Source organism: Marmota flaviventris, chromosome 7 (assembly GCF_047511675.1).
Source record: "Marmota flaviventris isolate mMarFla1 chromosome 7, mMarFla1.hap1, whole genome shotgun sequence".
Taxonomy (NCBI): domain Eukaryota; kingdom Metazoa; phylum Chordata; class Mammalia; order Rodentia; family Sciuridae; genus Marmota; species Marmota flaviventris.
In genome coordinates, this window is record NC_092504.1 from 38,173,544 (window position 1) to 38,189,563 (window position 16,020).

Genomic DNA, 16,020 nt, shown 5'->3' on the forward strand with positions numbered 1-16,020 from the left:
ATCTCTGAATTATGCTTTGCTTTATATTGTCTACTTTCAGTAGACTCTTCATGTTGACCCCAAAACTTTAATTTCATAGTGTCAAGCTCTATAATCTAAAACAAAAGTTCTTTTCTTATAGTTCCCAAAACAACAAAAAGTCCTAAAATTAAATCTTTTTTTTTTTTTTTTTTTTTTTTGTACAAACTTGGGTCATATCCTCTCACATACAGAAGTCAATTCTTTCTACTAGGAAGACAGTGTTATGGTTTAAATGCAAAGCTCAAAAAGTTCATATGTGAAACAGTGCAAGAAGGTTTAGAGGTGAAATGATTGGGTTTTAAGAGCCTTAACACAATCAGTAAATTAATTCCATGATAGGGATTAACTGGATGTTAACAGTAGGAGGCAGGCTAGTAGCTAGAGGAGATGGGTCCCTAGGGTATGCCTTTGGGGTATTTACTTCATCCTTTATTGAGCAGGGCTCTTCTCTTTGCTTCCTAGCACCGTGCTCCCAGTTGACTTCCTCTGCCACACACTCCTGCCATCATGTTCTGCATCATTCCCAGCTCTGAGTAATGGAGTGGGCCATCTGTGGACTGAGACTTCTGAAACCATGTGCCTCCAAATAGACTTTTCCTCCACTAATTGTTCTTGTCAGGTCTTTTAGTCACAATAGCAAAAAAAAAAAAAAAAAAAAAAAACTGACCAAAACAGATGGAAAACACTAAATTCTTAGGTTTGGACCACATTGCATGCCCTGGAGCCTAGAAGATGTAATTAGGCTACTTCAACTACAAGTACCAAACACATCTAGGGACTGTTATCAAAGGAATGTAGAAAGGAATCAGATAGATCAAACCAATAGGCATCACCACAACCAACCCAAATTCTTGGGATGCTTATGTAAAATGCAGACTGGGAGAACCTTAATCTAGAATGAAATTAACTCATACCTGTATTTGTAACAATTGATTATTTTTGACATGCACACTAATGTCCCAAAACCACTACCCTAGAGATCCCAGAAATCCTAACCACCAGGCATTCTTGGCCATTGAAACTCATACAGCTCGGAAAGATGGCTGCAGTTTGGGTTTCAGAGTTCCCCATTCTGCAGACATTTACTTAGCCCTTCAGGATCAGGTCTGGAAGGACAACAAAAAGGCACCTGTCCTCCTGGGGCTTATATCCCAATTAAGGTAACTGACAAATGTGCCCTAATTACATGAAAGAAAGGGATGGTGGCAGAAAGCTCTAGGGGATGAGGCAGAGATAACCATTGAATGCTCTACTCTGACCACAATGGGTTGTCTTTGTTGTCTGTTCTTTGAACTGTCACTTCATGCTCCTAAGTCCTCAGAGCATTTTCACATTTTCACCTGCCCAGACTTTCTTCTAGAATGTTCTTTCCAAATTAATATGCTGTTTGTGGATCAGGGTGAAAATTTTGAATTTCATTCTATGACTTAGGGAGTACCAGAAGATTTTAGCAGAGGAGATATTTTGAATTTTTGAAAGATCACTACAGCTGCTTTGCATAGAAAAGACCACAGGGCTGCTGCATTCCTGGAATGAGGAAGATCAATTACAAAGCAAGAGGTGAAGACTGAGAGAAGTGGGAAGAATCAGGATATATTTCAAAATGGAAATATTTGGACTTGCTAACTACATAGAATGGGAGAAATGCAGAAAAGAAAGGAATCTAGAATAATTTTATCTACCTGAGTAACGTTCTAGAAAATCACGGTTGCTTCATTTTATCTCTATCAAGAAAAGAATGTGCAGTTGTTTAGGTATGCAGGTTTAGACTTAACCATTCATTCTTTCTCAAAATGTTAGTTTCCACTTCTGCCTTTAGTTGTAAGGACATGCAAACAGATGTGTAGTTCATGAGCAGAGCCTTCAATGTCCCCCTTACCTTCCCCACCATGACCAAAAAAAGTTTTCAGGAATTCCAGGCCAAAAGATCAGGATTGGGTAGCCATGATGAGAACAAATGATTGACAGCAACAGCATGAATATGGTTCTGTATGAGAGGGCGGGGAAGATGTAGGCTGTGGCCATTAAGGCTCTCTGCAATCTTCAAGGGAAGGGAGGCTTTTGCACTGTGCAGTTTCATTAAGAAGATTGTAGGCTTCTTGAGGACCGTGAATCAGCTCATTCTGCAGCCAGCCGCTTCACTTGGATTCCTGCTCTGTACTTCAAAATCACTCAGCAAATATAAATCCATTTGAGTTGGCTAGCAAGAAGGAAATAACTTCTGTTTGCAAAGTAGATTAAGCCTGGAGATATTCCTCAATAGGGCCTTAAAACTGTCACTGAAAGCAAGACTGTATTTTATTTTGATTACACTGAAGTGAGTTCTGCTATATTTATTTATTAAAAATATCCAGAACAGTCAAATTCAGTGAGTGGCTATGTTATTCACAACCTAAGGCAATCTTTGTGGATGTTGGGGGCAAAGAGAAAAAGCTTGGGAGTGAAATGAAAAAGGGTAGGAGAAAGGCAGAATGCAAACTAAATAAATAAATAAATAAATTTATACATTTGCTTGGGGTTTCTGTTGAGAGGGAAAAAAAAAAAAAAAACAAACAGCTCCCCCCTCAGTGTCTTTAATCATTTGAGAATCACCCTCATGATTTTTGTCATACCCTTTTTACCAGTCAGGATTCTCCAGAGAAATAGAGCCAAGAGAAATAGAGCCAATAGAAATAGAACCAAGATGACTATAAAAAGAGATTTATTTTAAGGAATCATCTCATGCAATTTTTAGAGCTGGTGAGTTCAAAGTCTGTAGGGCAGGCAGCAGGCTAGAAACTCAGCTGAGAGTTAACATTGCAATCCTGAGTCCAAAATCTGCAGGTCATGCTGGAACCTCAGTGGATTTCTCCATTATAGTTTTGAAACAGAATTTCTTCTTCCCCAGGAACCATGTTTTTTGCTCTTCAGGCTGTCAACTATTTGCATGAGGCCCACTTACATCATCAAGTATAATCTTCTTTACTTAAAAGAACTGATGATAATTGTCAGTCACATCTACAAAACATCTCAGAGCAATATCAAGACTAGTATTTGACCAATCAACTAGAGACCAGAGCCTAGCAAGGTTGACATATAAAATTAACAATTATGCCCTTCACCACTGGTATTATTATTCATTAATTTATTCATTCCCAGCAGCTATTCCCACATGCCATGCACATTTCTCATCTTGAATAAGACAAAGTCCCTGCTCTCCTGGAGCAGCATTCTAATGGGACATCCAGAAGAAAAAAAAACACATTGGACAGGGAAAAAGATCAATTCTGCTCTGGCCTTTTCCAGACTAAGGTGTTTTTAAATATCCATACAAAGTTATCTTATGGGCTATTCTGTAGTAAGTTCCAGGAGAATATAAGAAAATGTGAATTACTTTGAATTTGTTATTTGTTATAATGAAATATGAGCACCAGTGTATTGTTAAGGAAACAATGTACAAAATCACCAAGTTAGGGTAATGGTTCTATTTTTCTAAATACATTAAGAGAAATATATATATATATATATATATATATATATATATATATATATATATATATATGTTTTGTTTTGTTTTGTTTTCTTCATAATGCTACCTGATCTTTTTTTTTTTTTTTTAAGCAGACAAATTTGTGGGGAAGGGAGATATTGGTTGTTGTCCTAATTAAGAATGAAAGTTCTAAGAGTTCAGTGACATTATCTGCTTTGTTTAACACTACCTTCCCAGGATTATTGTGTCCTCAGACTTACAATTTAATAAAAGATATTATGGGATTGTGTTTGCTTTTTGTAGTACAGGGGATTGAACCCAGGCACTCTACCACTGAGCTACATCTCCAGTACTTTTTATTTTCTATTTTGAGATAATCTTACTAAGTTGCCCAGGTTGGATTTGAACTTGTGATCTTTCTGCCTCTGCCTCTCAAGTTGCTGGGATTATAAGCATGCAACACTGTGCCTGGTGGTCACTGTTGTTGATAAGCACTGTGCTACAATATGCCAGTTTAATAAGGAAGGAGAGAAGAAGCTAGTTATCCATTCCTGTCACAGGTCTTTATATAGCAAAATCTCAGGTTCTCCTTTACACATGAGCCCCTCCAAGATTTGCCTGGGGTCAGTCAGGCCCAAGTCTAGGTATCATGACTTTCTAAAAGAAGATAAGAAAAGGCTCAGTAGGTCTGAAAGTGGACCTCATGGTCACAGGAAGCAAACTTCAAAAGCACTCTTGGAAGGGGCACTGATAACCTACATTTGAAAGAAGTCACAGTATGTGTACAGTAAAACATTTATAATAAATGTGAGGAGGGAGGAAGTCTCACATTTGTACAGGCAAATACAACCTTGGAGTGTTATTTGTTGCGATCTCTGAATTTCTAGAAAGCGACATAACATTCCATTGCATATGGAGGGGCTGGTTTTCTCATCAGTGTCTGGAACCATGCCCGAGGCAGGGTAGGCACTCTATAAACAGTACTGAATAAATCAGAGAGTAAATGAACGAACTAATAACATTTTAAATGTTTATCTATGTTCCACCTAAAATTACCTCTTGCCTGTCGAATAAGGGCTGGAGTAGTGTGGAGTGTTAGCAAGTCCTTGGGGTTGCAGATCTAAAGCCACATTCTCTGCTTCTCTCCATTAATCATCTCAGACATCCATTTGGATCATGTCTGAAGTGGAAGAGAGAGGGTTTATTTTTTATTCCACCTGAAGCCTTAATGATCATTTTCTCTAAATTTAGATTCAATGATACTCTAATCATAAAAGGAATCAGCTTGTTGGTTTGAGGGGTATAGTTAATATATGCAGTCATTTCTTCCAATATTAAACAGACTTACATTACCAATGACAACTTCAGTCCTTACCGACAAGTGCAGCAGGGTCCCACGTGCAGATGCCAAATGAGATAATAATCCAGGAAACGCAAAGCCAGGCATGCATGCCTTCTTATTCCAAAAGTGCCCATCAGACAGATCAGTGAAGAGTAGGGAAGGGAGAGGAGAAATGAAGTGGGATGTGATCTTGCCTTCACTTTTCTCCTGGAAATTGGAGTCAGAATTCCCTTTCTTGGAGTGACATGAGTAGTGGGGTCTGATTATCCCACTTAACAGTTATTTCAACATTATCAATGCCTAAGAAAGTCTAATAATTTATACCTGCCCTAAAAACCAGTGTATTAACATTTTCATACGCTTCAATTCCTTCTTCCTCAAGGTTTAAAAAGTCTTCATTGTCAGGATCATGCCCAACTCAGATGATTCTTCCTCGTTAGCTAGGTGGCATTTGATAACTACAGATGAAGTGAGCTACAACATGGTTGCTTGCTGCTCCTGGAGATGTGAGAAAAACACTAGCCATTTTCCTTGCAGATAATAGTTTGGGAAAGCTATATCACTTGTAGATATAAAAATACCTTGGATGTCCTTATATGGTTAAGATGAGGAGAAAGCCACTCTTGTCCATAGGTCAAAGGTTAATGTAGAAACAACTAGAAACTTGCTGATGTCTACCGTGTCATAGCCAAGCTACCATGCATACACCTTACCAGAAGCTAGAAGTTGGAGGGTAGAGTTGAAATCTCAGACCTCATAAGAGAAACACATTAAAAAAGAAAGAAAAAAAAAAGTTACATGGCTCTTCTTAAATTTCCCTAAAAGGAACATGGTAATTTTGATTTATCTATAAAGCAATGAAATTAGCTTTTATATGTAGTTGCCAAACTCTATTCATTATACATCACACCACTTAAAGTTATGATTTCTAGCTCAATGGTGGAGAATACTTTGAGGGATTTACACAAACCAATAAATCTCATAATCTTTAGGTACATTTGAAAGTGCACCTAAATAAAAGTTACCTACAATATCTTAATAAAATGTAACTTGTTTGCCATGATTTCTACTTAATGAGAAGCATCTGCATATTTCACTGACCGATTCTAAATTTTAGCAACTTGCTTTTTTAGAGACATTCATAATAATGCTAAAATACAGATCAAGGGATTCAGTTTCATAAGTATTGCTTTGTTTTTAAGAATGTTGTATTCTTCTTCCTGGAATGTTCTCCAAAATCAAAGTCTGCCAAAGATGGAAACAAATCCTTGAAATGACGTAGGAAACACCTTCTATTTATACATGAGGATACCAAGACCTAGATTTATCCAAGGTCATTTCTCAGCAGTTAGTAACAAAATCAGGATGAGAAGACAGCTTTCAGCTCCCAATCCACTGTTCTATCCCCTACTCATCCTTGAACTAAAGCCATGCTCCATGAAGCCTCTGTGGTCGCCAATGATTTATCAATTTTAGGAAGCCCTAACCATGATCTATACTAAACCATTTAGCATATGGTTAAAAACACTTTATTGTCAGTCCAAATATCATACTTTAGTCATGTATCTCCAAAAGAGTTTATCTCTGAAGGACAAATATCCATGATCTAGGCCGGTAGCGTGGGCGGGGCCTGGGCGTTTGCGCCTGCGCGCTTACCTGCGGTCATTACTTTTGACCCAAGCCACAACCGTTAGCGCTCATCTTGGTCCCGGTTTCTCCAGCGGTCAAGGTCCAACAGCTGGCCCAGGACTAAGGCATCACTCTGCGTGGGAGCACAGAGATGGTGGACAAATTCTTCTCATTTGGCATCAACAGTATTCTGTGCCAATATGGAAACCTTCACTCAAGTGCAGAAGTATAGATTCACCTTGCTGGTAACTACTGACCCTGAGCTTATAAAGCACCTCAACAGTGTAGTGGAACAGCTTGAAGTCCTTATAGCAACCCTAAGATCAGATGCCATCTTATGCCTGCTTTAGAGATGAAGAAACAGGTTGAGCGCTGACCGGTTAAGGACGGCACAGCAGGAGCAAAGGTGGCATGCCATGCTGTGGTTCAGATGTTGCAAGCCCCCAGAGACTGTGTGCTGAAGGCTTGGTCCCCAGGGTGGCGCTATTGGGAAATGACCTTAAGAAGTGGGCCTGTTGGGAAGCCCCAGGCCACTGGAGTGTGTCCTTGCAGTGATGGGGGACCCAGCCCTTCCTCCCTCTGCTTCCTGGCCCACCTTGAGCTGTTTTGCCTTCATGCGCTCCCACAGCCACGGCTGACACAGGCTCAGAAGCAAGAGGGCCAATCAGTCACAGGCTGGAATCTCCAAAAGTGTAAGCCCAAGTAACCCCTTCCTCTTTATAAGTTATTGATCTCAGGTATTTTGTCACCATGATGGTGACCAAGCACTTCTCTGAAGGAACCGCAACTGGTAGAGAAAAGCCAAAGTGCATGGAGGCAGGATGCTCCTGCCAAGCCAACCAGCAAGTATCAGCAGTGACCACCAGGCCTGGGCACACCACCACAGCCATGCTTCAGATGAGGAGACCTTGCCAGAGCTGCACATCCCCCCTTCCTGAAGCCAGAGTAGAACCTCAACTTGTAGACACCCAAGCCCATGCTTCCTCCTGTCACCTCGCTGCCTTCCTTTCCGGGATTGAGCCAAGATGGCTTCTGTCTTCTGAGTGGTAGAGGAGGGATTTCCCTGCAACAGCCTACCTTCCCAAATCCCACCAGGACAGGACAAATGGCCCTGCCACCTGAAGGATTGAATTCACGTGTGTATTGAAACAAACTGGGTCTTAGAGTTGTTCTGAGTTTCATGTTCCAAAGGACTCCACTCCGTAGGCATAAAAGCAAGAGCATGCATTATCTTCTTGGTGACTATATTGCCTAAAATATTTCCCTGAATCACTAGTGTGCTTTAACTTGGGCAAAATTAATTAATATCTAATGTAAATATATTTAAAACTGCTGTGATATTCCAGAATGTACTCAACTGAAAAGCTTGCTGATAAAATAGTTAAAAGTTCTCCCTTTAAGGAGTGATTCTGGAGTGATGTACAGCAATGAAACCCCAAAGCCTGTATCTGGGTGACTCATTCCAGGCGTGAATGCACAAAGTGTTCGCTAATTCAATTCCTGGGCCACATGTGGACTTCTCTGACTAGTGACTGTCAGCCACTGAGGTCATCTGAAATCTCTCCTGGCCCATGGGTTTCTGCATGCCCTTGTCCTACATGCAGGGTGTGCACACTGGTCAGATTCCATGTTACTAATACGATGGTGAGGTATGCCTCTCTCTCTACATTGGCTCTGTGCGTGTGGCCGGACTGCTATTTTGGTGGATAAAACTATAAACTACAAGTGGACATTTTTTAAGAGTGCCTTGGTTGTGGCTTTGAGTCATACCCAGGGTGAACTGCACATTACCTCCTGGTTGGGGGCTATTTTCTCCTCATCACTTCCTTGAGCCATGATACCAAGGCACTTATCATAGTAATGGTGTGATAATATGCTTCCTTGGACATTTTGAAGAAAATCTTTCCATAGAAAACTGTATTATTCTTATGGAAAAACACATACCTATTGCAGGAATTACAGAGAAAGCATTCACTTGATAATCCCCACTTAGTCCCACTCCCCTCACAGACACCGGCAGGTGGCCTTCCACGGGCCATGGATCTGGCTGTGCTGACCTGCACCCTCTCCTCGACGTAAACCAGAGCCAAAGAACAGCATCTGGGAGTCTCCTCCTATCATCTAAAACTTCCTCTTCGTGGGCATTTAAGCAAACCAGGATAAGCTAACAAGGTAGCAGATAAATCATGCTGAAAACCTGCTCTTCTCTTGAATGGAAATAAGCACACACATTTTTCTTATTTAAAAAAAAATGATCTATGTTTTTCTTCTCTACAGCACCTAGGAAAACCATGTGATCTACTCTTCATCTTCTGGAGTACTTCTCCCTGCTTCAGCGAATTCAGCATTTTGCTCCTTGTAACTTCAGCCCCTATCATCCTTAGAAACATTCACTTTCATACACATGACCTTTCGATCACAGGCTTGAGCTGTGTGGTATGTGTTTGAACACACGTGACAGGCCATGGGCTGCACCCAGCTTATCATCCCCAGTGACATTCACTGTCTCCCAGCCTTCAACCCTCAAGGAAACATCAGCACACTTTCATATCAGATGTCCCCAACACTTGGAAATGTGGTACCTCCTGGATCACCACGTTTCCAATTTGAAGGCATTCATCTACACTTCCATATACTTGACTGCTTCATTCACTCCCACAAATACGCCTTTATCAACCCTTATTTCCCCTATCAACTGGGTTCAAGTTTCATTTGACACCCTGTTATGGTTTAGATATGAAGTGTCCACCAAAAGCTCTTGTGTGAGACAGTGCAAGAAAGTTTAATGGTGAAATGATTGGGCTATGAGAGCCTTAAACTAATCAGTGCATTAATTGACTGATAGGGATTAACTGGGTGGTAACTGTAAGCAGGTAGGGTGTGGCTGAAGGAGGTGGGTTTCTGGGGCATGTCTTTGGGGTATTTTGTCCATGATGAGAGGAGTCTCTCTCTGCTTCCTGATGCAATGGCCTGAACTGCTTTCCTCTGCCACACCCTTCTGCCATGATGGTCTGCCTCACCTCTGGCACAGAGCAATGGAATTGGCCATCTTTGGACTAAGATCTCTGAAATTGTGAGTGCCAAATAAACTTTTCCTCTTTGAAAATTATTCTTGTCAGGTCATTTGGTTACCACAGCAGAAAAGTTGACTAAAACACATCCTATCCTGAAATGTGCAACTGTTTTATTTCTTGCTTTGAACTACAAACTTGTAAAGGGGAGTCCATACAAACTGCCTGTGTGCACCTCCTAGCCACCAGTTCAGTCCTTCACCCCTTGCCATCTAGGTTTTGCTTCAGCCTTTATTCTAAACTCAAAAATAGGCTTATCAATAATCTATGAGCATTTTCTACAAGTTATTGCCTCCTGTTCTCTCTGAACACTGCTGTCCATTCTTTCCTTCTGGCTACTCTCCATTCTTTTATTATTTTCCTCATTCTCTGGTTTTTCAATGTCTCTTTCACTAATTCCATATCTACTTCCCACCTCTTAAATAGTTTCAGTTCTAACATTATTCCAGGCATCACCACATATATACAGTACTGGCCACCCTCACCTCCAAGATGCCCAAGTATGTCACAAATTCAAAAAACAGCAAACTTTTTTTAAAAACCCTCTGATGCTCCACATACTGAAGTCTCCATTTCTGCTAATGACAATATAATCTTCTCAGCCCAACAAGCTGAAAATTTCTGAATCACCTTTCCTTCTCTCTCTATAAATCAGGTTGATTCTATTTTTATTTTAATTGTTTTTCAAAGGTCCCTTTTTAAATATAGTTCTTCCATTCCTTTCTAATGTACTGCCCTAGTTCAGGCCCTCATCTATCCTCCAACACTTTTATACCTCTGGATGGGAAAGGAGGACCTAAACCTAAAAATATCATTACATAGTGATATATGCTAAGGGATAAATAAATGGAAAAAAACAGGTCTCTAATTGGCTATTTGAATGCCAAATATGAAAGATGTGTTTTGTTTGGCCTGAAGAGCATTTTTATAATTTTGAGCAAACTTTCTCTAAAGACTTCAAATAAAAATCTAGATGTTCAGGTAGTGTAGCAAAGGAGAACATCTGTCCACAGCTATCAGCTGGATTTGACTTGTGGTGTCTTAAGAGACTTACCCCACCCTAATCCTCATCACTCTCTAGTTTCAATTATTTATATTCATCTGCTTCTACTCATTCAAGTTTCTTGGTATCTGTGTAAATTTTGCTCTTAAAGTCAGAACTAAGATTTTTTTTAATGGTAAGGATGCTGTTTTGCTCAACATGTATGTTTGACTACTAATAATGTATCTAGCACAATGGTAAGTACCCATTAGATGTTTGGAGAAAGTTGTTGAGATTATTATCAGGAAAGGTATAAAGGTACACAGAGAAAATAGGATTTAAATTGAATCCTGAATATAACAGTTTGATTTGATTAACCTGTAAAGAAGAGAGAAAACTATACTTGGTACAAAAAAACATACTTTAATCCCAAATTGAGTGCTTATTTGTTTACTGCTAGGCAATTTACTTAACCTCTGTGAGCCTAAGTTTACCTATCTGCTGAACTATGATTATATAATATATTTCATAGTGCAGTTATGAGAAATAACCAAGATATATAATTACACAGTATGATTAATAAGTAGTAATTATTAACAAAAAATACTAACTCCCTAAATAAGAAGTCAATAGATGAGCAGGGTAAGGCATAGTGAGTAGTCCAGTTAGACTAGAGAGAAATGCAAACAGACAAGAATGGAGAGAGATACAGACCTAAACCAGTCACCATTTCTCTACAACCAACTCAAGGCTTAAAGTTATCAACTGAGTCATTAACTGTGGGAAGTGACAGAAGCCAAGGATTCTGAAGAAATCCTTCCTCAATAGAAAGCACATGAGCTCCGAATCAGATTCAGATCTGGCACTTACTAGCACGGTAAACCTGAGCCAGTTTGTTAACTGTTCTAGTTCTCTGTTCCCTTATCTATAAAATGTGGATGGAATGACCTATTTTTTAAAAATAACATAAAAAGGATGGTATGAAGCACAAACAAATAACATATTTGAAGCATCTAGCAGTTGGCTAGGCACGTAGTGGACATTCAAATTGTCTCCAGTCTACATCATGAGTACCACCATCTTGTACCATCTTTTCACTCTTGTGTGTCTTTTCCCTCTTCTTTACCAGGCTCTTTTTGCCTCCCTACCGATATCCATGTTTTCAACAAGTGTTTATTGAAAATTAATCTCACTTGAAAGCATTTATTGTAAGTCAGGCATAGTGCTATTAACACTAGCTTTAAACAACGCTACCTATCTTGCCCATGAAAGTACTTCAAATTCACATGCATAAGTGAGCCATGCACCTCCCTGTAAATCAATTTGCAAAATATACTGGCTTTACCAAAATGTGTCCACATATCTTATATGTGTAATGTGTAGACCAAAATGTGTTCACATATTCTGAAGTTCCAAGAGTATATGTGTAAGCATAGCAAAAGGAAGCTGGGATAGGTATCACTGAAATGGCAAGAAGTAACAGTAAACAGTGGTAAAGGAACTAAGTTAAAGTACAATGAGACACATGCTTTAACCCATTAATTCCCATTTCTGGCAAGTTAGCCTGAGGAAATAATTACAGACATGCACAACAATTTAAAAGACGTTCCTTCCAGGTTTGTTCATAAAACTATAAAAGTAAAACCAATTTTAACATCTAACAATAAATAAATTATGGCTTATCCAAGTAAGCTATTAATAATTGATGTCACAGAGTATCTGATAACATGGAAAGATGATCAGGATATATTAACTGACAATAGCAAAACACGTGGATAAACATGAAAAGATTAAGCCTAGCAAAATATTAATGATTGACTATGAAGGTACAGTCTGGATTTTCACTTTTTGTTTCTAGCTTTAAATGTTTTACAACTAGAAAAAATGTTAGGCACACACTAAATATGCAAATAAGCACACTAATGGTTTGGGAAGTGGAGATATATGATGACTAAATAAATGGTAAGATAGCTACTAAAATAGGTGATTGATAAATAAAGATAGATGATAGATTGACAGCTACATGCCTGGCTAGACAGTCAGACACATGAGAGATAGATGGATGATTAGATAATCTCCACATCCAGGAGGCACGCAGAGTCAGATGGCTATCAAGAATGCTTAATGAACCTCACAGGTGTCCTCAGTGACAGGTTGATGACAACAAGCGAATGATCCAGCAGTTGTGTCTGAGCCTGTCGTTTCTGCCATCAGGTCGACGCCCATGGGAACATTCTCCTCAGCACCCTGGAAATCAGGAACGAGACCAGCGGCTCAGAGGTGCTCACGGGCGTGAGCGACCCCAACACCACCATGTACTCCTACGGCAGCGCCAGCATCCAGTACCGCAAGCCGTTGAGCAGCCGCGAGGGCTACGGGCGCGCCCTGGACCGGCACGGGGTGCCCAGCAAGGGGCGCATCCGCCGGCGCGCCTCGCAGCTCAAAGTCAAAATCCCCGACTTGACTGACGTGAACTCCATAGACAAGTGGTCCCGAATGTTTTTCCCCATCACCTTTTCCCTTTTTAACGTCGTTTATTGGCTTTACTATGTACACTAAGATCTGTCCTAGTGGTTCAATTTAGACTACTTTCCTCTTCTCTTGTTTTTTAACCCCACAGGTCCCCAACAGCGATACTGCTGTGTTTTTTGAGGTAAGAGATTCAGCCATCCAATGGGTTTTAGGTCTTGCATATCGATTTTATTACTGCACCATGTTTACTTCAAAAAAAAAAAAAAAAGTATTTTTTTCCAGTCTACTGTGGTCCAGGTTATCAGCTCTTTAAGAGCTCTATTAATTGCCATGTTTACAAACAAACCATACAAGAGAGGAGTTAGGAAGATCTTTAGCAGTCTTTCCTAGTTGCCCTGAATTATATATATATATATATATATATATATATATATATATATATATATATATATATATATATATATATGCCTCGCTGTTCACCTGCACTGCTTCCTGGTAAACTGTAACATTCTCATGCTGCCAAAAAAAAGAAAAAAAAAAAAAAAAAACCAACACAATTTCCAGGATCTCAGAAGAAAAATAACAAAGCCATTGACAAGTTACAGATTTCCAGGAAGACGGAGGGGGAAAAAAAGGTGACAAGGGAGGAGTCTAGAAAAGAGCAAGGTTCCCCCTGGACTCTTAAGTACCCCCAAGTCCCTTGTAAAAGGGTTCCTGAGCTCTGTGGAACAGGAGGGAGGGACTGAAAAGTGCCGGTCAAGGTTGTGCCAACTCAACCTTCCATCTTCACTCACCATTAGGCTGGGTATTCTTAGAAAGTCTTCTTTGTCAGACTTCCTGACAAATTCTTCAATGAACATTAGAATCCAGCCTGCTAAAACTGATAGCCATTGAGAACATTTTTCTCTCCTTAGGAATGAAGAGTTTGGGGAGCAATGACTAGTTTTCTTACTGACATGCCCAGTGAGCAGCCCTGAATGAGCCCGAAATCCTTTGAAACTGTGCCATGAAATCTTGCCATCACATTTCCATAGTTCCTGCTTGGGGGAGAATAAGAGAAAGGATACGTGGTGAGGGCTTTGAAGAGAGGAATGGGGAGAAATTTTCACTTGAGAAAAATATTGTCCTTTCCATGAGGAAGGCAAGATTTATGTGCTGTGTAAAGGGTGCCTGGGCAGTTCTCTGAACTGCCAAATCTTAAATCAAATAGTATATATTTCTTAGCCTTCCAGAGAGCCGTATCTAATGGTGACAGGCTAGTCACACAGGCCTTAGCAGGTACTTTACGGCTCTCTCTGAGCTCTGCATTCCAGGCTGAGGAATGAATGATACAGGAAACGCACACTTATCCACATTGGTGTCATTTGCTTCCAAAGCCAGACTTCCATTTTAAGAAAATCCTTAAAGTAACAAATCCACAGATAAAAACAACAACAACAAAAGCACTGGGCCTTCAAACACTTGCACCAGCCCCTAAAGTGTCAACCCTGTCTACACTTGTCAATCACTGTCATCCCTGCTCTGCCTTATCTCTGCTCATGGATTACCCTGGATCATGGTTCTCATGACTCTCAGTAATGCAACACAATCATAAACACATCCAACACGCTATAGTTAAGATTCTTCCCATTTGATTTCATTAAAACCTCTTTTTTTTTTAAGTGTGAGTATCTAAAAATTCTCTATGTTTACTTTCAAGGTTGAGTGAGAACTTAAATTGACTAACCAGTAATAGAGGTGATTTTGGCACCTGATCCATAGATATGAAATCAGGGTTTAAGTAATAATAGGGATGATTGCCTCATTTGATAATCTGGCTTTCTCCCTGAACCTGTCAGGAAAATCTATGGGTAGACTAGCATGAGCTTCTGGAAATTATAGTCATAATTGGAAAGAGGAGGCTGAATTCCTACTGATGAGCCCAAGGGGAGTTATAAGATATTATTTTAGGAAAAAAGTGGGAGCCCTCAAATAATAAATGGGTATGGTTGATGATAATATACATTAGTAAGAATATTAAAACTCCACTTTAACTGGAAAAATGATCTCAATGGTTTTATGAGGAGTTAGTAGGATTATGGGGACCAAATTTTTATTTTTATTTTCAGTTATTTGAACATACTTCCCTGATCAAGGTATCCCCAACTTGTGGACACAAGTCATCTATTTTGAAATTTTATTCAGTCCCTTGGCAGGATGAGATGCTTTGCCATTGTAAAATGTCCAAATTGGGTGCAATGTGGCCATGTTGGTGAATGTAAAGTTAGTATTCCCGATGACCACCCAGGAACCACTGTGCAGCCATTTATTTTAAACATAGGAAGGGAAATTTTTGGCTGATGTCTAACAGAAATGAATCATTCTGATGTCAAAGCCCTTTAAAAAGCTTTTAAGGGTAAAATGCTAAATGAGAAAGGAAGTGTCTGTAATCTATGTTTCTTAACAAAACAATTTCTCTTTATTTATCTGCTTAGATCATTCTTCTTGGAAAATGACTGAGGTAATTTGTATTTCAATTATTATTTTTATCTTGTTTTTTAAAGTCTAAAGTGTTGGTTTTTGCTGTAGTTTTAGATATCTTCTGAGAAAAAAAATATTTTGAACTCTTAAAAAACTTAACCTTTGTAAAATGTAAAATTATCAAGCTTGGATCTACCCACTGAGCACAAAATGGTGTCACCATCTGGACACTAGAGGGTTCACAGCTACCATTATGCAAATCCTATCAAATGGCTCTAATTTTAGAGGCAATGGTAGCCAAAAGAATGGAGAATCTGCCATGTTTCTGGTTAATGAACTCTGACCACACTTCTTTCTTCTGAACATTTCTCAGACAAATCCTTTCCTCCTTGCCTCCCCTCCTGGCTAAATCCTCCCTTTCTAGACTGACCAGTGCATGGGAAAAAATATCTACTTTCTCCCTTTGTCTTGTCCAAAATGATGTACATAAGACATAAATAGTTGTGAAACATTTTTAAGTGCCCTGACAGTGGCCCGCATTCTTGAAAGATTCAGATTATTACATTATACAAGG

At 39.5% G+C, this 16,020-nt stretch overlaps 1 protein-coding gene across 2 annotated transcripts in view; it reads left to right on the forward strand.

The window, feature by feature from the left end:
* The window catches only part of Gabrb1 (gamma-aminobutyric acid type A receptor subunit beta1), a 380,753-nt gene extending 367,680 nt beyond the window's left edge, over positions 1-13,073 (forward strand). For both annotated transcript variants that reach the window (XM_027937790.2, XM_027937799.2), the window contains exon 9: positions 12,729-13,073. In XM_027937790.2, the coding sequence (XP_027793591.1) occupies positions 12,729-13,073 (345 nt within the window). The remainder of the gene's footprint in view (positions 1-12,728) is intronic.
* The last annotated feature ends 2,947 nt before the right edge of the window (positions 13,074-16,020 follow it).